The sequence below is a fragment of the Epinephelus fuscoguttatus genome, linkage group LG14 (assembly GCF_011397635.1).
Source record: "Epinephelus fuscoguttatus linkage group LG14, E.fuscoguttatus.final_Chr_v1".
Taxonomy (NCBI): Eukaryota; Metazoa; Chordata; class Actinopteri; order Perciformes; family Serranidae; genus Epinephelus; species Epinephelus fuscoguttatus.
In genome coordinates, this window is record NC_064765.1 from 25686582 (window position 1) to 25709722 (window position 23141).

Below are 23141 nucleotides of genomic sequence, written 5' to 3' on the forward strand. Positions count from 1 at the left end.
TGTGACTTTGGTGTTTTAAAGGGTTATTTTAAAGGATTATTAAAGAATAAATCAAAACTAAATCACACAGGACTGGAAACTGAATGTTACGGCCACGCCCCAGTCGCTGATGTCACAGCAGCTTATTTTTAATCATCCGTCAAAGGCAATACACCTCATTTGACACCACTGACTGGGGAATGTTTGTGATTGTTTTCTCATTTGCTTTCGAACAGCAGCCTCTTGTTTGGTGGCACAAAGCAATTTCCCTTTAAGCTGTAAAGCAATTTTGCAAATTTCCCAGGGAATCTAACACGGTGGTACATGATGTGAAATGTAGTGTAGTGTCTTGGCTGGCAATTCTTGTCAGTTATTGTCTTGTTTGTTTGCGGTGATTTAACTAATAAAGGTATTATGCTACAAGTCGCACCTTCCGTCAAGATGAAATCTGATTATGAGGATGCATGTGCACATCATTTGAGAGGCTTTAATGGCGACCTTACAGTACCTGGTGCCGTGGTGTTGGCTGAGGGTCCGCTGGCAGGGGAGATGGGTCCGGAGCCTGATCGCGACTGCTGGGACTGAGTGGAGCCTGCAGGCGAGCCCACAGGGGAGGGAGAGGGCCCGCTCCTCTGGTTGGGGAGGTGGGGGGAGGCGTGAGGGGAGAAGGGGGACTGTCCCTGGTTGCCGGCTCCTCCCTGCTCCCCTTGGCTACTGCTGCTGCTGCTGGAGGAGCCGCCGACGCTGACGGCTGAGCCCAGACCAGCCTCGGTCCCAGTGGGGAGGTCATCAATCGAGCCGGACAGATCCTGGAACAGGAGAAAGGACTCACGCTAAGTATTTCTGAGGCTTGCCCAAGCATTTGATCAGAAGTGGCATGCAGCAGGTGGCAGATTTAAACGTGAGCTCAAGCAAAGACAACATTCTCCTGGTAAACATAATATCATGATAAAACAGTGTTCTTGCAACTATTTCAGCAAAGTTGAAATGTGATTGCTTGGCCGAAAGAAGATAACAAAACAAAAAAAAGATGTGAATCATATGATGCAAAGACGCATCATATTTCCAACACTTTCGTAAGGCTCTGCAGGGTTAATAGGTTGAAAGTTCTGCATGTGCACAAACAGTGTTTGACTTTTCCATGACCTACTGTAATCACTGAATCACTGCAGGCATGAAGACAGTGGTTAATATGGCATAGGAACAAAAAACATTACCCACATAAGAAGATACTACTGTACACTGGCTGAAAATGAATTGTAATGGGCTTTCATTCAGACCAAGGGTGAGTTCATATTACAGTTTCCATTCCCTGTGGTGAGCAGAGAACTGTGTGTTGGTGTGCGTGTGTGTGTGTGTGTGTGTGTGTGTGTGTGTGTGTGTGTGTGTGTGTGTGTGTGCTTAGTACTGTAGGTACTCCCCCTCCTGAATTGATTCCAGGGAATCCTCACCAATACTGCTGACAGAATACTGAATACTGTATAAAAGTGAAGAGCACGGGAACTAGTGAGACAATGAAAGATGGAGGAGAGAGCTGTGGAGGTAAAGAGAAGAACAGATGTGATGTGATGCAATGTGATGGCTGCCCCCTAACTACACCTCACACGCATTTGGACACACACATAAACACACACACACAGCGGCTGTGCCCCAGCTGTAGCTGAATATGGGGGAAGTCACCTGTAAGTGACCCTGGTTTCCTGGCTGGTGCCCGCCTGGGGAGGAAGGGGAAGAGTTGCGGGTGTTTGCCAGCTGATCCTACCTGCTCCATCAGGCCTGTTGACCCCGTCCCACCTGAGTCCTGTGCAACCATTACTGCCACTACGGAATGATACGTGTCTATCTGTCTGTCTGTGGGTGACCTAGAGCTAATATGGGGTCTCAAAATCAAAAACAGCCCAGCTATATGGCTCCTAAATTTACAGGGAATGCTTTCACATTTTGTTCATGCTCAGACTAGACAAAAAAGAAAGTCAGTTTTTGTCTTACTTAGATTCACAATACTTCTGCACTTCGATCAGACTATGCATCCATCACTTCTTCAGGTGTCTGAGCAGAAGAGAGGATGTCGGTGTAGTGTTGTAATATTTTACTGGAAGTTTCAGATTGTAAAAGCTACAGTGAAAGCAGCCTCACCACTTGTAGTCAAACTTAAAAACAACAAATACTGGCAGTCCAAACATACTAGAACGCTGGAAATGTCTGCCAAACCCTGCATGTCTCGACTGCATTGGCTTTGACTACAAATGCGGCATTTGTTTTGAATTTATGCAGCTCTGTCACACAGTCAATTCAATGTCAACAGTGGCAGACACTGTACTTTTTTCTCATTACCCCAGCACCGTGTTATTTCATATAAAATGTGAGACAGGCCTCTCCCATGTCTCTCTATCCATGCGTGGCTTAGCCTGTGGAACAGACAACCAAGTCAGTGTGGCAGTCGGTCCGTGGCTGCTTGTTTTGGTTAATGCGATCGCGGCGCTGACACACAAAGCCTTTGTTTTCCATCATGCCGCTGTGAGTGCCCACCCGCTCTGCCAGCCTGCCAGTCTGTCGCCTGGCATTATCTACCCTCGCTCGACTGAGTACATGGGGCACTCGCTTTCCCTTTCTCTCCTTCTCACCCGTGGTACCACTCCCTGTCTCAGCCAATCAAGTCACCCAGTATTCTGAGCAAAGTGATGTAATGTGCTGCCTCAACCAATAGGGCTGAATGTTATTTTCAACCGCCCTGCAGCCCCGGGTGCATGCCATTTGACACAGCGACGTTACCGTGAGAGCCGGTGTAACCATGGCAATGGCTTTTCCAAAACACCACGAGCTAGCCCGACGTACGGCTAGGTTGTTAACCTACAGGCTAATTGTGTGAATGGATGGGAATAATTGCATTTCACCTAATTGGGTGCTGTTGCCAGCTTTTCCAGTGGCAGTTTAGGGGTGGGAGAATGCGTACCAGTAATTCGTTTAGAGGCTGTTAGGCTCATTTGGATTATACACACACTTGAGCACAGCTGTGTGGTCCAAGACCAAAAAAAAGTAGCAGCACTATAATAACATGAAAGGGTGGGAAAGCTTAACACCCGTACACTATAAAAATGTCAATTGTAAATACCCAATAAACCCATAGTTATAACTTATGGCTGCTGAAACACTACCATAAAAAAAGTCGTTTCACAATGCACCTCGAGTCTGATGCATTTATCAGTGCATACACCCTTCCTCCACATGTACACTTAATCCTTGTCAAGGGCCACAGAGCATTGTGTTACCTGGCTAACTGTCTGCTACATAGTCATGTGTAAAGTATCGAAGCCAGCCAGCCAGCTAACCAGCCAGGCAGGCATGCGGTCGGAGGATCCAAACGCCCAACAATCTGGGGCCCCAATCCAAAGTGGCCCAAATCCAATTTGTTTGGCTCGGGGCTGCAAATTGCTCTGTGCATTGAGTCTCCAAATAGCTGTCAACCACTCCCGCTTGGCGTCCTGTATCGCTTAATTCGCTCCTGGAGCATGTAATTGTCATAATAAGAAAAATATTGAGGTGATAATAACCAGTTACTTTGAGATGCCCCCCGCCCGCCTCAAGACAGACACACATACAGTCGCGTATACGCACATAATGGGCCGCGACTGCCATCTACACATTTCACACAACATTGGGGAGGCAGTCGCTCGTGACCCTTCACCTCGCTGGTGTTGGCGCCTGCCTGCACTCTCTCGTTTAGTGTGCCTCTGTTTATGTGTGTGTGTGTGTGTGTGTGTGTGTGTGACAGACACACAGGCTGCTGGGCTGTCAGAGCGAGACATGCTTGAGCACTGATGCGGCCGAGGGGACAGATGAAGCTACACACACACACGCACACACGCAAACACACTCCCCATCCCGTCCCTCACTCATACTACTGACCTGCTCTCACTCTCGCAGATCCACACACACACACACGCACACACACACACCAGCAGGGTATAAGGCATCAGTGTGAAGCAGGGAGCTGTCACATCCGGAAGGCTGTGGGCCTTTTTCCCCTGACCATGGTGCTGATGTTGTCTCCTCTCACCGCACACTGGGAATTAATCAAAGTTGCTATGGTAGAAGGCACCAAGCGTGTGTGTGAGAGAGTGTGTGAGAGAGAGCGAAAGTGGTTCTCTGTCTAGACAGGGAGGAGCCAATGGCTGCAGCTTCCTGTGGGCTACAGGAAAGGAGAGCGACTGGAGAAACTAGTCCCTTCTCTCTCTTTCTGACACACACACACACACACACACACACACGCTCTCCCTCTCTCACATCGAGTATCTATTTTTCTGTCTCTCTCTGTCTGCCCCAGTCAGAGGGATAGTATGGCTGAGGGCTCTGCACCAGATGGCTAGCCAGCTAACTAGAGCCTGAAACACAAACTCAAACACAGCAACTGAGCACTGTGAGCGGCATCACTCAAAGACAACCTCCCTTATGGCTTCTGCACAGAACCAAAAGACAAATTTGCATGACAGATTTTACAACTTGACGGTAGTTATTTATCACAACATTTGATAGGTAGGCTTTATTTTTTTAATCACTATTTTGAAAAAATCAGCCGCTAACGACATCTGCCAGAGGAAAATAAAACTAGTAGTAGCTCCCTTTTATAGCGATATCACTGTGTTCATACTTGGCATGGAAAACAGAACATTTTTACTAAAAAATATGAAGAAGAATGTACTAATAGCAACTAGTTACATCACCTTATGAGTTTATCTTTTTACTGGTTTTAAGGGGCAGTTCACCCAAATGATCTATTTATGCAAACAGTTTTATTTGTCCAAGTCATGAGAAATCTGTCTCTGATATTTCTGCCTTACATGGAGGTAAGCAGAATTTGTTTGTTGTGCTAACAGCATCAAAAAATGACATTTAAAATATTCAAAAGCAACATCTTTCTCAACAGTACTACACCCCGATAATCACAGAACAGCTGTCAGCAGTTTTCATAGCAACTATTTCTGTTTCTGGACAAACCATTTTGTTGTTAAATTTTTAAAATGTTATTTTTCAATGCTGTGGACACCACAGATGAAATTTCTGGCTGCAAAAAGTCCCAGCGACAGATATCTCAAAATCTGGGCAGATAAAACCAAAATATCTGCACGGCTTGATACTACTAGAGATAAGTGGGAATATGTCTTTTTTGGACTTTGGATGAACTGACCCTTTATCTATTTATCTATATGCAATATCGGACATGTTAATGGGGGATTCCATGCTGCTCAGTATAGATTCTGCATGCGCTACTCCAACCAACTAACCCAAGAGGAATTATCTGAAACTTGAACATCCTGCAGTCTCATTGCTAAATAGGGCGAATAGGGAAAATTGACTGTCTCCCACTGATCTCTCCTTGCTTATCGAAGGCCACAAATCTGCTCTGTCTCTGTAGGAGGTGGGATTTTAGCTGCTACTCCCCTGGTGCAACCATGCTCCCCTCCCACCTGCTACACTTGCTGCTGGACACCAGACCCCATATGAGCACAGACTAGTTGGCAGAGTAGGGAACGTCAGGGGGGCCTACGCAATGCACACACTGTATGAATACTTTTCATATATATACATTTTTTGTTGTAATTGTTTCTCCTTTCCATTCTGGCTCCCTTCTAAAAGTAATTTCAGCATATGTCTGTTAGTCAAATCAGGTTATTTTAAAAAGTTGAAGTTACTCTTTAGTTACAGTCTCTTAGTACAAAATTTCCCCTTTGTGTTACCATCCCTCAGCTGCAACTCAGCCAGGATACACTGTTGGGGGAGACATAAAGAGGAAATTTTGCAATAAAAGTCCAACTGCTGAAGCCTCATATTAGCTTCGGCTGAACTTTAGCATTCATATTTAAACAGAATGAGGACTGTGGATTTTATCCCTCGTCTCTTACAGTGGAATTATATTAGAAAAAGATCTCTTCACGGTCAGTATGTAGAGGGGGAACAATTACGACGACCAAAAACTCTTCCATCGTACATATAGGCAGGTCTGTGTTGTTTGAAGACAGAAAAATGTGAACCTATATGCTTTAATGCTGTTTTTCTATGCACACAGTATTGATGTTTGTACCTATGTGTATATGTATCCATATAGGAAATATGTTTTCACAGGTCAAGAGTAAAATCCATTATAATGTTACACATAGCGGCGATTATGCTCCACTTCACTGTGGTACAGTATATACAGAAATAACACCTCAGTGGGCTCAGAGGGGAGTTTTAATCTCTGTTTCTCTTCTCTGGGTAAATATGATGATGTAAACTGTAATTAACTCAAACAGCTATCGTTTGTAGGCCTGAGGGACAGGTCTGCTCATGGCAGCACTGCACTCATTTATCGGCTCCGGCCGCTGTGTTTTCTATCTTTATGGTGCACTGGAGACTAAGAGGAAATGCTATTACACAAAGATGTTTTTTATCCTCCCCCCTAACCGTCGATTGAGGCAAAATCCAAATGAAATGCCATGCAAATGAATCCAAATGGACTGCTGAACGCGCGTGTGTGTATGTGTGAAAGAGGGTTTTAATGCGATGCCCCATGTAGAGCACCAACTGTAATACCCTTCACTAAGTGCTATTAAGTACAGAAAGAAGAAGAGAACTGAGAAGGAGAGAGAGAGACTTAGCGGAGGGAGATTTAACACAACACCCACACCATAATTTCTTTTTTTGATGTCAATCAGCTGGAATGTCTACCAAGCCTGGAATGATGATGATAATTGGTGATGATGATGAGAACTGATAGAAATTATGACGATTTAAGTGCTGCACTGTAAATTGCTGATCAAAATGTGCTTGCTAACGCACAGCGCTGCACTGCTTTAATAATTGTACATAGGAATGTGTGAACATGCCTTGACAGGGCATGTCTTTGGGAGATAATGTGTGTGTTTGTGTGCAAACTTGGATATGTATATGTATGAGCCCGTGTGTGTAGAGATAAGAGTTCTCGAGCAGAGTCTGTGCCACCTCCTGAGGGTCTTTGCCTTGTGCCTCCTCTTCTCACTGAGGACTTCACTCAGAGAGACTCCAAACACAGGCGAGGGCACTCTTTGCAAACCGAGGGGAGATGTTTGGCATGCCTCAGGCTCGCCAAAAACCCATGTGGGCTTTAGGCTAGCACCCAGCAGGCACTCAATTATGTCAGCACGCCAACCCATGAACGTCTGTGTTGTGCCACGAGCTTGCAGGCTGAATGTTACCGTCTCAAGTGCCTAAAGTTTCCTATAGTTTCTCACTTGAGTCTAGTCAGAGCTGCCACAGGTGGCACATCATCTTCTTGTCCTGAGACCAACTCAGCAATGGCAGCAGTGAGGACATATCAACACAGTACCACACAATACTAAGGACTAGACTCATGAGCTCTTGGTAACAACATGGGAAATGGGCCCAATGCCACCAGTTCATATGGCCTCTTCTCATGAACACAGCTAACACAACCTCATTTGCACTGTCACATGTCACAGTATGTTAGGTTACACTAACAACATTGTCCTGTGAGCAGGTCATTATGTATGTTCATCTACAGGTTTGAGGGCACATCAGCAGGTCTCCAGCAGTCGTGCAGCCTCCATGCAGTGAAAACACCTGACATGATCAGTATGTGGTTGAACCAAACTAGGTTGTACAATATGTCCTCTTACCACAACATCTGCAGGGCTTACACCTGTTGCAAATGGCCACACTCAAAGGTAGGCAAAAAGCTTTCTGCCTCTCATCCTTCTCCAAGAACTCTGTTTATTTATGTGTCTTTGAGGTGTCAATGCAAAGAAATGTACAAATGTCTCCTCAAAGGCACTGAGAAAGAAGTTTAAACTTTGCCTTATATTCACACGCCCGGCCAATACATCAAGCCCTTTGTTTTAAGCACACAGAAGTGTTCGCAGTGCTTCAGGGGTCCACATTTTTACCGTAGGTGGTCTGAGCAGGAATCGAACCCCCAATGCTTGTGATGCTACTTCCACAACGCATCTACTGAGGCTGCTGCTGCTCTGCTAATGTGCTGCTCACGCTGCACCTCCTGTGTAGACACAGTGTAAGCATAAAAACGAACAGTTGCTATGTAGCGCTCAGAGAAATAATTGCATGTAGACAGTGTTCATAGGAAACACTATATTAGTGAGCAAAGTGCTGGTTTGAACAAACAGCGGTTCATGATTACAGAGGAACTGTTTTGTGATTTGAAAAACACTGCACTATTTGGAAGGGTACATTGTTGCCAGTCTTTTTGCTCTGTCTCCGTTTTTTGTTATCTGGAACAAAAGCAGCCTAAGAGAACAAACTGTTCAGGGCTTCCCAAAGTTGTGCAGAGGAGAGCCACAGCAGCACTGAAAAGCAATTGTGCTTTTCTTTTCAATTCTGCTTCTGCACACTTCACAAAGCCCAGACAATCTCTTGATAATACCGCGGCATCTCGATAAGAGGAAAAGAAAGCTCTTTCTGTTTTTCCACCACCAGCGCTGAGCGGGGGAAAAAAAAAAAAAAAAAAAAGACTCAAGAGCGGTCCTGGAGTCAGGCGTGAGGGTCAAACAGTCGTGTGGACACCTGACTCAGGATTCCGATAGATTCACTAAATCTGGTGATAGTGCTAACAGTGACTCTACTGCTTTAGCAATTATTGCTTGTTGTAAGATAGGGGGCTCACTGAGTGATAACTGCCCCGGCTCTTAAGCCTCTCATAATGTGGAGATATGGGGCGGGCCACATTGAAAGGGACATTTGAGGCCCTATTACCCCTAAGCTGTTAAAGACGCCCAAATCTGGCGCTGCTTGTCTCCAAACCGGAGGGATTAGTGTTGAGTTTCACTCCGATTCCCCCTGATAATATGCCAAGCTGTAGCAGCTAGGAGTACTTAGCCAGTGGGCCCTATTCACTTAATGCCCCCCCACTGTTTTCTGCACCAACGACAATGACAGCAAAGTGTCTCCAACACCCAACAACATCCTTTAAATGGCTAAATAAACATGGAGGTTGGCCCTCTTTGTGTGCCCAGGTATTGAAGTCAAAGATGCCACGCACTCCACTCACCCACGAGTCCGACCTTTCACACGGTTGAGTTAGGTCATTGGTATTCTGCCTAGAAGTGTGTATTTAAATTTGCTTTCATTTCAAACGGCAGCTTTACAGAGGCAGAGGAGACAGGCCGAGGCTGCTTATTGTTTGAGCTGCTGAAACTTTTTTTTTCATTAGTCCGCAAAGGTTCTTCACACTTCAGTTTTTAATGCACAAGCCGACCACTCACCACCTCCCCTTACAACACACACACACACACACACACACACACACACACACTCACCCTATTTGTTCTGCACGTATTGGTTCCGCTAATGTTTTTATTTATGGCATTCCAGCATGACATCCTGCCATCCAACCACCCCCCCTCACCTCTCCACTCACCCAAGAGAGAACTGAAAAAAATGACGCATGACACAGAGTGTGCGTGTGTATATATATATATATATGTGTGTGTGTGTGTGTGTGTGTGTTTGAGAGAGAGAGAGAGAGAGATGGAAGGAGAGGAGCAAAATAAAGAAATAAATAAAGGGCCCAAATTCCTCATTTCTAATTCAGCTGCTCGTTCAGCTTAACCTCTCTCTCCTCAGCAATTAAAGCGCACGCCACATCCTTCACGCTGCGTACAGCCGAGGCTAAATAATGCAGGGGGCATCCAGCACCCGCATCCTTTATCATCCCAAATGACAGCCATTTGCATATCTCCCCAGTCAATTAGAGCGCGGCGGAATAATCAGCCCATAATTGGGGGAGAGCGTCGGTAATCACCCGCCCTGGCACACCGACAGGGCCATTGGAGGAGCGAGGGGGGAGAGGTTGTGTGTGGGGTTGGATGTATGTGTGTGTATGTGTGCGTCAGGGAGACAGTCCACCCGACTGCAGCCTCTTCACTTCAAACTAACACGTCCAAACAAGCAGTCTAACTTCTCTCTGGTTCCCTCTAATGCTCCCTGTCCTCCTCCTCTTTGCTGCCCCTTCTTCTCGCTAATTTGCACGTACCAGCTTCCTCAGTCTATTTGCCTCCAACACATTATTTCTATGTGATATCTTTCATCAAAATGGGTCAGTAAAGGACTTTTAATGGCGTAAAAGCTGATACATGAATGACGGGTTTCATTCCTGGATGCCATTCATTCTCAAATGTTATCAAATGTTAATTGCTCGCCATTTAAAAAACATGAATAATGACATCCTCTTCAGTGTTGCTGCTATGCAAGCAGGATTCAAGGGCTCAAGATCACTAATGTCAATAATGAATTTGATTCTCATGCCAGCAATTCTGTCTGTTGATGTGCCAAAAGTATCGGATTTTTCTCTTTGTGAGGAATGAATTCTTCACATGCAATGAAAAAATTGTGAATTTCCTGTCAACAAACATGATTGTGGAGCAACATTTTTTTTGCCTGCCTGCAATTCTTTTTTAAGAGCTATTAAATTTGTACTCTATTGCTTTAACACAGCACAACGGCCAAGAAACAACGTGAGAAAGACTGTGCCGAAACACCAGTGGGAAAATCCCCTGGTTGTCCCCTTTAGATGCAGACAATCAAAGTCGTTTCATGGGAAGTTTTCTGGGCAGCTTTGAAGTGCAGTAGCTGCATAGCCTCTGTATTTCCTGCTGAAAGGGGAATGACCATTTTTGTGAAACAACATTTCCTTTAATACACTGTAACCTCCCATTCCTCAGATGCTTTGGTGCTGTCCTCTGAACATGACAAATAAAAGGATGACTTGAGAGAGAAAGAGAGAGAGAGAAAGAGGGGTTGACAGTAATGGGTGCGGTGGAGGTGTGTGTGTATGTGTGTGTAAAGGAACATCAGAGAAACCCAGGCAAGGTTAGTTCCCATCTGCAGCTCCATCCTTTTGTGTTTCCCCAGCTGCTTTCTTTTCCCTCTTTCCTTTGTATTTATTCTACCCAATCCAGTTCAATGTTAGCCAGCGCTGCCTCTGTGGTGTTTCAGGCTCACCGTCGCTTTGGAAAGATGAAACGCGTGCCATTCACTTCTCCTTGATAGAAGTGGCAAGAAATAAAGAAAGGAAGTTAGAGCTTGGAGGGAGGGAGGCAAGGACAGCACAGGGGATGATAGTGATGATTTGTTTCGATTTAACCTCCACATAGGACTTCAGTCTATTTGCAGGTGAGGGGCAGAGCAGACTAACCTGAGACAAAACAGAGTTTAAACACAAACACAAAAGCTTCTTTTGAAGAGAAAACACAAGAGTGACAGCATCCTTAAACAGCTCTCCCTGTCCGCAGAGGGAGGAAACATTGATTTCCTTTTTACTCCTTTTTTAAGGGGGGTGTCTTTCTCTGTTTAATCCCCCATCCCTCGACTCTCGGGGGATCTGTGGCATTTCCTGCCAGCCAGCCAGCCCTGCGCTGCAGAGACTTATGCATCACTGTCAAAATGACTCTGATCAAAAGAAGGGAGGGGAGAGGAGTTTGAGGGGAAGGGAGTCTGGTTTGAGGGTCTGGTTTGATCGGTGTGATGCAAAACTCTTCCCCCATTGGACGTGCCGCCTGTCAGTGCGTCCGCCTGGGTAATCCATCAGCCTCGCCGCTGATCGATAATGTGATTGGTGGAATTCTGAGAGATATCTGGTTGTGATCTGTGTTTCTTAAGAGTTACTGCGCTGTAAAATTAACACCTGACTGGAGGATGCATAAAATTAGGATGTTAGCCCTCCCCGACCTTCTGTATGTTCATCTATTCTTGTGTCAAACTTAAAATTCTGTCGTATTATATTTAAATTACCTGGCAGCATCATGTGATTCAGGGAATTTGTTTTATGGAGTGCATTCTCAGAGGATTAAAAAAAACTGTGTTGATTAAATCTGTTCGGAAATGATATGGGTCTACTTGTTAAGTAATTAGAAGATAAACCCAAAAGGGACTCCAAATTACTCACAAGCTGACCCATACGGGACTACGAGGCACCTATATCAGATGACCTCTGTGTCTGGTGAAACGCTTGCCTGATATCAGACAGAACTGTCAACTTGTTCCACTCCGTTTCTGTTGACTTCAACTCAGTGGAGTGGGTGGATTCAAAGGTCTGGACCCAGGCAAGTGAAGCAAAGCCTGGTGTGGAATTTGTGCTGAAATTTCTGCTGGACAAATAACATACGTGGAAAATTCTTGACTATGATTACGAGAAGTGAAAACGCCTAAAATTATTGCAAATAACAAAGGGATCTAAGGTAGTGTGGCTTTTGCTTTATTTCTAAGTAACAAAGAGCAAATTTCTAACTTTATTTTCCCTCATTTCTATTTGTAACCACGATAGTTTGACACCAATAATTATCATCTGGGTCCTCTGCATATATATATGTATATACATGCATGCAAACAGCAGGCAACATATCAAAACACTCATTCAAAACACTGATGCAGTTTTGGCAAAACTCCATATGGTATGTCATGTTCAAAAGTACATGTAAAAGTGAAAATTATATCGTATTCTGTTTTTCTTTTATTCCTCATTATGTAACATAATACACCAATATGCACGATGAATAATTATGTGATAAAAGCCATGACATCGACTGGCGTTCTAGCAAACCGTGCATATGTTACCTACTCTCCACTTGTGTTGCCATGATACAGGAATTTCTAACTTTGATATAGTACCTTGGAAAATAGCAATATTTAATACAGATTTCAATGCCATGGGGAAAACACTGAGGGTATATGAGTTAAATTTTTTTTATTGAATGATAAATTTAACAAGGCTATAACATGATGATGACAACTTTTCTTGGTTATAAGTTACTAGAAGTTATAGTAAACATCAGTAAGTGAGTGAGAAAGAGCAGCTGGTACTGAAGTATCAATACTGAGGAAAATGAATATTGAAACCATGTCAAAGATTCATAATCGACATGTAAGTGTGTATCGATAAACTGAAAATACGCACTGAAAACACTAGGCAAAGCCATCTGGAGCTCACCTTGACCCCTGATCTTTCTGCAGAGTGGGTCAGTGTAATAAAAAAAACACTACATATAATACATAAAGATATAAATAAATACATCTTTATGCTTATTCCACACATTTGTGGCTGTTTAAATGGATTTGTAATTACTTAGAGAAATAGACAGACAGCCAATTAGGGAGACAGTGGGCTGATGGAACAATAAAGAGACAATATGGTTCTCATTTCAGGTTAACCAAATCACACAGGCTGCACCACACGCATACGCACGCTCATCCGCTGAAAGAGTTACGCAGCGAGGCAGCAGCCCTCTCAGGACAGGCCCCGGCGCCGACGTCAGCCCATATTTCAGAGAGAGCGTTCAAACAAACTTTTTAGCGGTGAAAACAAATTGGGCTCACCATCAAAGAGACTTTTCAAAAAGCCATTTCTCTCTATGCCAGTTCAAAAGAACCCTGGTTGGTAAACAGGCATGGAGAATTCACAGCGCAAGATATTGTAGGAGGTACAAACGGCTGGAGCTTCACCACAACAAAGGCAGAGGAGAAGGAGTGGAGGGGTGTAATTCATCACACACTCAACAAAAGCAAGTGTGACTGACTGTCCATGACCAAAGAAACAAAACAAAACAAAAAAACTTCTCCTTAATTGGAGAAGCTATTGGGTTTTTTTTCCATTTCAAACCCACTCCGTCTATTGTTTTTTTTTTCATCCCTCCAATTTCTTGCTGCTCAGTGTGCCTGGATGCCCTTGCCCTCTCCTCCTCCTCCCTCTCGATCTCCCTCTCTTCCTCCTCTTTCTTTTTTCCCCTCTCCTCTTCCCTCCCTCCCACTCCCCCCCATTTCTTCATTAAAACAATTCACCGTGAGTTATTCTGGCCTCCATCTTAAATGAGAAGACAGACAGAGCTGCAGGAAGAGAGGGACAGAATGAAGGGAGAGGAGGCTAAAGAAAAGGGGCGAGGACAGAAGAGTAGGGAGGTTATGAAGGAGGAAAAACCTCCGGGTCCTTTACGGCTTGTGAGATTTCCTAACAAACAGACAGACAGGCAGACAGAGGCCTTGCTCCACATACCATCCGTCCATCCACCTCAGGCAAAATCTCATTTGTCGGGGATTCAGCTGAAGACCAGAGGATAGAGAGACGGAGAGATCGAAGGAGAGCAGCAGCAGCAGCAGCAGACTCGAGCCCACCCCTCCGTCGAGCCGTCATTAGCTATGCACAAGACAAACTGCTGACACAAAGTCACACAGCGTGCTGAGCAGGGACTTGTGGGTAGGCAGGAGGAATCCATCCCTCCGTCCCTCCACCTGTCTATTGACATCCCTGGCTCTCCCTCATCCGCCTCCGGTTTTTGCAATTACAATCAAACGGCAGCATCCAGGCCCCGGAGCACTGACTGACGGCTTGGATTAACCGAGATGTGGAGAGGCCTTGGGATGCTGTGTGTGTGTTTGTTAGTGTGTGTGTGTGCCTGTCAGCCAGTCTTCTGTTCATCTACGTGTGTATACTACATTACTCTGTATGTGCAGCATGTTTCGGCGTCAGAATTGATGTTTGAGTTTCTGTGTCTCTTCCTGTCTATCGGTTGATTCTGTCTGTACATTTGTGTGTGCACAGTATTAATGTGTGCCGTAGCTCTGTCTGTGTAAATGACAGGGAAGGCGTATGTATGGGGTGGTGCATTAGCGATGAAAACGAGTGTGAGTAACAATGCAATTACGCATTTCAATTAAATCCCACTGTGTGGATCATTTGTTTCTGTTGGCTGGATTTGGGAAATGTATCATCAACTGATTATTTTTGGAAATGCACATGACTTCGAAGACTGATAGATATTCATGTGTGATTCCAGCTGCACCTTAACAATTACAGACAATTAAAGAGTACCATCAGATATGATTTGCAAAATAATACACTCCCCAAAATGCCTCTTCACTGCCATTTTGCTGCGAGTGCTGTACAGTAATTTGCAGAATTATCCAGATTCTACATTTTAAAGAAATAACAAAGTGAGACATGAAGAAGTGTCATGAAAAGTGACAACACAAGTGAATCTAAAATTTCAGGATATAGAAAGAAATCACAAAGCTGTCAGGAAAAAAGAAGGAACACACACACACACGCACACACTCTTTGAATTAACTTCACTGCTGCACTGCCGCAATCGAGCAAGCCACGTCAAACATGCAACCAAACAGAAATCTGTCCCTCAGAGGGCAGCGAATAAAGTGCGAGGAACAAAAACACGTCAATCTGCTTTGTCCAAAAGAATTTGAGCTGCTCTGTTGCGTCTTCTGTGGGATCGGTTCTTTAACTCTTCCTCGCTAGACGTCGACGTCATCCATCAGAGATGACAAATGTGACATGACAGCTCTGCTTGGGAGGCTGTGGTGACTAAAGACAGACGACTACTTACAGCACAGTGTGTGACAAGGGGGGAAGTTTGTCAATTCAAAAACCAGATATTCAAATCTACTGAACTTGTTGTGTCCTGTATGCCCCCCCAAAAAGGTCTGTAACACTCAACAAACTGCTTGGGTTGTATTTGTTTTGTTTTGATTTATATTGTCAATTCATCTGTCAGTTATTTTCACTATTAATCTATTAGTTATTTGGTCTATAAAAGGTCAAAAAATGGTTTAAAATGTTGATCAGTGTTTCCTACAACCTAAGATGGCATCCTGAAATGTCTGACGTTTTGTCCATAGCTCAAAGATATTCAGTTTGCAGTCATAAAGGAGCAAAGAAACCAGAAAATATTCATATTTCATAAGCTGGAATTTGATGATTTTAACATTTTCTTTTTCTTAAAAAACTACTCAAAAAGTTACATCGGTTATGCTATTAGTTGGTGATTAATTTAATAGGTGATTCTATCGTAATTCTAGTTATTGGTGCTCAATTTTGGCACCAATCCACAGATTCCACTGAAGGTTCCAGACTTGAATTTTCTTATTCAATATTTTCACAACTCATTTAACAAACTAAATTCACACACCAGGCCCTGGATGTCTGAAACAATTGGGTTTTTAGAAATACAAAACTTTTTTTTTTTACACAGTTAGAATCATGCTTTTGCCGCAGACGTGTGCTTGATGTCACGTCATGTTTTAGTTTCTCTCTTAGGAAGCCAAAAAGCATTTTAATTGGTCAGTAATTCAGCCTGCTGCATGATGTGATCTGTGAGTTGTTGGGGGTTTTTTTGTGAGTGAAACATTTGGCTTCCCCAAGTGAACCATTCCCAGTGATAAGGACGAAGGAGACAGAACATGACAGCGGAAACATCAAATAATATCTAAAGAAGGCATCTTAATACCACCTATGAATATGCCAACAACACACACTCATTCAGATTCATATCAGTCAGCCATCCAGTTTGCATATTCACACTGTGATTTGAGATGGAAAGTCGTCCTGGGTGCCCTCCCCCTACCCGGCCTGACGGAACAGACAACCAGCTCACCAACCGGAACGTCCTCGCGGAGCTTGTGAGCCAATGGTTGCCCCAGTTGTGTGTGCATGCGAGGGCGTGTGTGCGCGTGTGATGTAAGCACAGGGAAAGGAGAGGTGACAGGGGCGCGAGGCTGATCTAATAACAGGAGAAGATGAAACGCTGTCAGACGCCGCGGCGAGCAGCTCAAACGCCAGCAACGTTTGGTAAAACACACACGCGTCTCCTCCCAGACAGTCTCCTTCGCTCACACAGTATCTCTGCCCCTCACACAAACGCACACACACATTCAGACACGCACGTTTCTGTGTGATAGACAGTTTCATAGTGTCGTAGCTGAGGTGTTGGCCTATAAAAAGCAGTGCTGATATGATTTAATGGGCGAGTCTTATTATAAGACTGTCGCTGGGCACAGTGTAATCTGGCTAGCGCTCCAGGGCACAGCGCTGAGACACATGCACTACAATACTCCACAGCAGATAATATTGCTATGTGCTACATTGCTATTATAAGATAGAGCCATTTGCCACACTGATACGCCGTGTATAAGGCTGTCATTTGGGAAGGAGTGATTTATGACTGTGAGGCATGAGAATAAAGACAGATTATTTTTATTCATGTGTCTTTAGAGGCCAACTTCATTTCTTCTTTTGTTTGTACTGCACTTATTTTTACACAGAATCAAAGGGAGATCTTCTTCTGTGCAAAACACACATAACACCATATGGGCTTTGTGCTGTTTATATAAGCCCTGTAGAGTCTGGACCACCCACTCAAAAAACTGCACAATGTCACTTTGACATTGATTCTGAATCTGCACTTAATAGAACAAGATCCCTCTGTTAGCTGTCTTCCAATTTTTGCCGGGACTAAATTGCTATTAATTATAAATAGCGGAGCAGCTGTCTTAAAATATATGACATATCTACTAGCGTATTAGACACTGAGGTGATATTGCCTCTCCTGCCACTTTTAATATCGGCACCCTGGCTCCAATCACGGCCTAATAATGGCTTCTCATTATGAGGTGTGTGTGTGTGTGTGTGCAGGGGAGGGAGGCTTCAATTTCACCACTTAAAAGCCACAGATGACACCTTGTAAAAAGTTAATTTCATTTTAGACATTTACGGAATAGGGCTGTAAATTTAAGCTCTCGAGGTGCGCCTTGAGCCCATCAGCTCTGATAATTGAGATATTGAATAATTAGATGTAAGCAATTCATTACGTGTATAAATGCAAAGCGGGTGTACGGAAAAAAAGTTAGAAGTTTACTTGGGAACAGCGGGAGAAAAGTGTCTGTTTTCACACGAGCTGCTGTGGTGGAAGTGTGGAGGTAGTTGTCAGTGGTCGAGAGGCCCATTGTTCCCTGGATGCAATAGCAAAGTTGGACAGGAGATGGCGCTGTGCTTGCTGTGAGCACAGAGGAGCATGTGATCAAACTCCAAACAACAGAAGAGGGGTGCGTTCAGGATCAGCCAACATTGCTGGTTGTTTCATAATGTGATTCACACTGCTGACATGGACAGTTATTACAACGGAGAAAAATCACCATAATACTCCTCTAATATCCTTATATGAGCATATGTGTGATCCCAGCAGTGTTTTCATGGATATATTATGTTCTATAATACCTCTACATTACTCCCAATGACATTCTCACAGAATTTTGTTGTCAAATTTGTAAAGTATGCATCCAAAATTTCATAATGGGATTTTTTTTTTCTTGACAGGGGATTATACTTGGCTTGTAGTAAATCATGATCTGTTTCAATTCAATCATTTGGTGTAAACATCCCCACACATCACAAGAAAAGGCGTCTTCACACAGTCCACGGTCATTAACAAACAAGAGAAAATCTCTTTTTTTTTTTAGGAGTCTCCCATCTCTTTCTCTCTGTCTCCCTTCCTTGATGCCCAAGCCTTTCATTTCCCAGATTCCCCCCTAAACATGTTCTGTAGAAAGACGACAAAGAGACCGGCTGCCAGATCTATCTTTAAACTGCTTTAATTTTTTTTTTCTTTCCGTCAGATGAGATTGAGTTTGGTGAGAAGAAAGAGGAGAGGGGGACTCACACCTGAGTGTATAACCTCCTCACACACACACACACACACACACACACACACACACACACACACACACACACACACTCTGAGCTCTTCCTGTTACTCCTCACCCTCCACCTCCTGCAATCCCCCCACTTTCTCCTCTCTCATGGCCTCTGTCTTAATTTCACAGGGGAATCATTTGACAGATATTGCCCTTGAAGAGGCAGCCTGTGCCTCGCCACTGAGAGCAATGGGGGGTTGAGGGTTGTGGTGGTGGAAGGAGGAGAATTGAAGGGGGGTTGATGGAGGAGAGGAAGCGACAGAGAGTGAGAGTGATGGGGAGAATGAAGGAGGGGGGGAGGGAGGGAGGGAGGGAGGGAGAGAGAGGAGGAGTGGAGGGTAAAAAGTTATTAAGTGGATGTGAAAATGCAGCGCAGCCAAAAAGGTTAAGTCTGGAATAGGAAATTAAAACTTGCATCGCTTTTGGCTTTAAATAGATTTGGTTTCATTACGGGCGCCAAGGCCAGTTAGAGTCAAATCCCTCTGGAGAGAGGGAGACAGAGGGGAGGAAAGAGAGAGGAGGAAGAGAGATGGTGACATGGGAAGGGAGGCAGGCGAAAGGATCGTGAACAATAGGAGAGAGGAAGGAGGCAGACTATCATGCAGTTCACATTCATTTTCAATTTCCGCCTGTTTTTCCCCAAACCCCCTTCCACAGTCAAGCGAATACCAATTCTACATACCATTACTGATTTAATACTTAGAATTTAAGTGGAATCCAAGGCTGCTGTGAAGCATGAATACAAAGAATGCGACCAGCATTGGCTAACAGGTGTGTGAAAACCTCATGACTATTTTTCTCAATCCCCCCCGTTTTTGTGCGGTGACTCGAGTTAATTTTTTGACCCTGGATTGTGTGAAACCTGTTCAGACCTGCCATTCAGCACTTTGCCTTTGTCAACTGGGAAAATGAGGAAGCATGGGCCTTTTGCAGCGGCGGCCTTGCTCTCTGTGCATCTTACAAACACCTCATATACATACAATAAACGTGGAGGCCAAGACCATTTCCTTATTCTTACATTGGCTGTAGTTGTTTGACGGGAGGACACATTTCATATCAACAGTTACAGTGCAAACACACACAAACACACACATACACCTGCGCAGGTGACACAAACTGACCCTCTCACGGCTCTGGTTATTGCCTCCGTGGTCTCCCAGGGCGGACAGAATAGAGAGGAGCTAGATAGATTGCACTGAAAATGTGAGAAAGGTGGATGAAACAGAGCAGGGAGGGAAGATGGGGGACACAAAGTAAAGAGGGAGAGAAAAAAGGGAGCGAAGAAAGTGTGATAAAGAAACAGAGAGAAGAGGAAACCATGGGGGGAATGAAAGAATTAGAGATGGACAGATAAACCAAGAGATAAGGGAGAGGGAGAAACAGGGAAGTGTGTGTGTGTGTGTGTGTGTGTGTGTGTGTGTAGAGAGAGTCAGAGAGAGAGAGAGGTTGCGCTCTCTTTGGAGATCTTTATCATTTGCCACCTCTGGCCATGCAAGTAAACAACTGCGGTAATGAAACAAGTTGGTGCATACATGAATAAATAAGACGGTTGAGGCATTTCAGTACAATTTAAGTTGGTAATCGTTATGACCATTAAGGGTTACACTGATGACTAACACTAGCCTGCTTGTGACTCACAGCATGTTACCTGCAGGAATGAGAATCCAGCAAAGTTTAGCCAATTAACGTTTGAACTTGAACGAGCATTCAAAGGCACCAGTCGCTTTTATTTGAAGTAGCTTATACCAAAATATTTGCCTCAAAATAATTCAACATTATTTTAATGGAAATTTCTACATGTATACCTTTAGTGACTCAATTTACGCTTACATTAACACGCAATTTGGATTTTTTACCTGAGAATAATGCACGTAAGTGCAACACCTGGAGGTGGTTTAGCTTGCACTGTGACCATATCTCAGCCAGGTGTAAATGCATTCGTACAGTTTCGACACATTTTGAAAGCCGCTATAATCAGTACTTTCATTTAAACATTAGGGCTGCATGATATGTACAAAAAGTCACATATTGACAGATTGCATAATGAGTCATGTTTGTAGTAGGAATGGTATTTTTGCATTTCATTTTCACTGAAGAAAAAATAAATAAAAATGATGATAATGTGATTTTGCCAGGGTTTGTACCAAAGGCACGTTGCCTTTTGTCTGAAATCTGATTTGTAGGCTGTGGCATCAGTATGTAGTGACACATTTTACCTTTATCAAAAACAGCAGCTACAATTTGGATATTGCACTTGGCCATATTGGGATAACGATAATATTTCGATTAAGTGTGCAGCCCTAATGGGATCAAATGACTGTGTAATGTGAATCTGTGTAATGTGATCAGCTTTACAAAGCTTTATGGACACTTTTAAGTCATCATAACATACGGTACCTGCCTAGCACCAAACAGCAAAGAGTTGTCAACTAGCTGATCCATAGTAGTGACATAGCATAGCATTTAGCAGCTAATGAGACAGATGTTGCCCTCAGGAGGTGGTGGAGACCACAAAATAGAGAGACAACACTTTAAATGACAACAAAATCTGCATTAACAATGGTCATTATAGTATTATGGTTATCAGCAATTGATGACTGAAAGAACCAGGCCTTCATTTTAAATAAAACACACAGAGAGTGGAAGGGAGTGAGAGGAAAACAGATGATGAGCTCCGGCTCCAATGTGAAGGGAAGCCATTTTCTTTCCTCCCACCGTCCTCCTGCCTGGCAGGGACAGCAAAGCAACTGCATCTTCGCCGAGAGAAAAAGAAGACGGAGAGAGGAGGAGAAACTCTCCTCTCTGGCCTTCTCTCCCTCTCTCTCTGTGTCCCTCCCTCTCCCTCTCTGCCTCTGTACACCAGATTATGAAAATGAGTAGGAACCAGTGACCCCACAGCTTTCATTGCATATTCAGGCGGGGCCGGGGACGACACACGCTGGATACTAATAAATAAAAAAAGAGAGGAGACTTAATATGTGTGTGTGGGGGGACATTATAAGACACAACACACTCTGGCAGGAGAGCCACTAACCCCCACCCTCACCCCGATGTTCCTTCAGAAAAAAGAGACAGAGGAGATAGAGAATAGTCCTCCAAAGCTAAAACAGAGACACTGTCTCCTTAATACCAGAAGCAATTTACTATTCATCCTCTCCAAAGAATAGGCGGTAAATACTTGATGAGAGCGATGCGTGCAAATCTAGCAGCGGCAATACGTAGCTCAACCAAAGCATAACACACACCTTATTGTTTCAGTGTGTGAAATAAATGGCTCACTAACATGCAACACATCCATGAATGTAGCAACTGCTGTCATGCAAAGATGTGTTACGTATTTGCGTGCATGTTTCCACGGGAGTCCATGTTTGACTGTGTATTAGCTTGCATGAGTGTATCTGTGTGTGTATGAGCTCCCTCTCTCTCTCTCTCTCTCTCTCTCTCTCTCTCGGTGTCTGTCTCCTCCAGTGTGTTGTCAGCGAGGCGTCTCTGTGGCGTTCAGCTGGGTAGCTAGCCACGGAGGCTCATTGGCAAACATGAGCCGTGCTGCCGTAAAAACGCTCTCTCCAGACAGGAGGGAGAAGAGAGGGTATTACCTTGTTGCACAAGGGTCGAGTGGACAGTTTCTGTGTGAGCGAGTGTCAGAGGGAGAGAGCGCAAGAGAGAAAGGTGCTGAGACAGACAGAGAGAGTGAAAAAGAAGAGCTGACAGCAGCAGCCGTCACAGTGAACACCGTGAACACATAATTTCTTTGAATGACATTTCTTTTCAAACTTCTACCTGACTGACTGACCAACTGACTGACTTACACTTCACACCGCTGCTATGAAATCAAACTTTTCTTGAATGCTCTGCTATGCATGAAGTTAGCAGAATATTAGCTTGGGGCAGCTTATCTAGGAATTAAGAGAAGGCTAGCTTGCTGGCTAGGTGGTAGCATATAAAGTGAGGGCCATCAACTTCAAAATTAGGATTATTTTTCATGTTTTTTTTGGAAAAAACTTGTAAAGATAGATCTTTTCACAGCAGACATTTTGACTTGTCATAGTAAGGAAAGCACACAATGGCTTTGTCGTATGACAGTGAGCCAGCATGCTCAATACCAAGACCCTGAAACCAAAGCAGCTGAATGGAATTCAGCCATAATTAATTTTATTATTAACGCTTTTCGTTCTGTGACATGTGTTCTGTGAAAAAGGCCACTTAAGACGAAACATTCAAAGATTTAAAGGGCTGGTTAATCTGGCTAATTAAAGGCCCGACACACCGATGTCACACCTACACAGGTGTTTTCACTTATTGTGTCTGATTAGACCTCTTCTCTTGATTATGCTTGACTGACATTTCCCTGACACTCCATTAGCACCTGTTAGGGCAGGATAGCTTACACCTTTAGCATTCCTATTGCTACATGTAGACTGATGATGTCACATCATCTCCAGCATGGCTCCGCCTGCCTTCAGCCTGAGCAGAGGTCTAATCAGACAGGATAAGTGAAAACACCTGTGCATCAGTGTTTATTATGGCAGCTATTTTTGGTTTAGTCTTAGCCTTAAGACGAAAAGGCTAATTAGTTTTAGTCACATTTTAATAATTTTTATTCTTTATAGTTTTAGTCAATGGCAATTTAGAACACGTCTGGT

The 23141-nt window shown here is 44.0% G+C and overlaps 1 protein-coding gene across 4 annotated transcripts in view; it reads right to left on the reverse strand.

The window, feature by feature from the left end:
• Positions 1–23141, reverse strand: part of LOC125900793 (AT-rich interactive domain-containing protein 1B-like) — a 192208-nt gene that overhangs the window by 61228 nt on the left and 107839 nt on the right. For all 4 annotated transcript variants that reach the window (XM_049596018.1, XM_049596019.1, XM_049596017.1 and 1 more), the window contains exon 5: positions 488–788. In XM_049596018.1, the coding sequence (XP_049451975.1) occupies positions 488–788 (301 nt within the window). The remainder of the gene's footprint in view (positions 1–487; positions 789–23141) is intronic.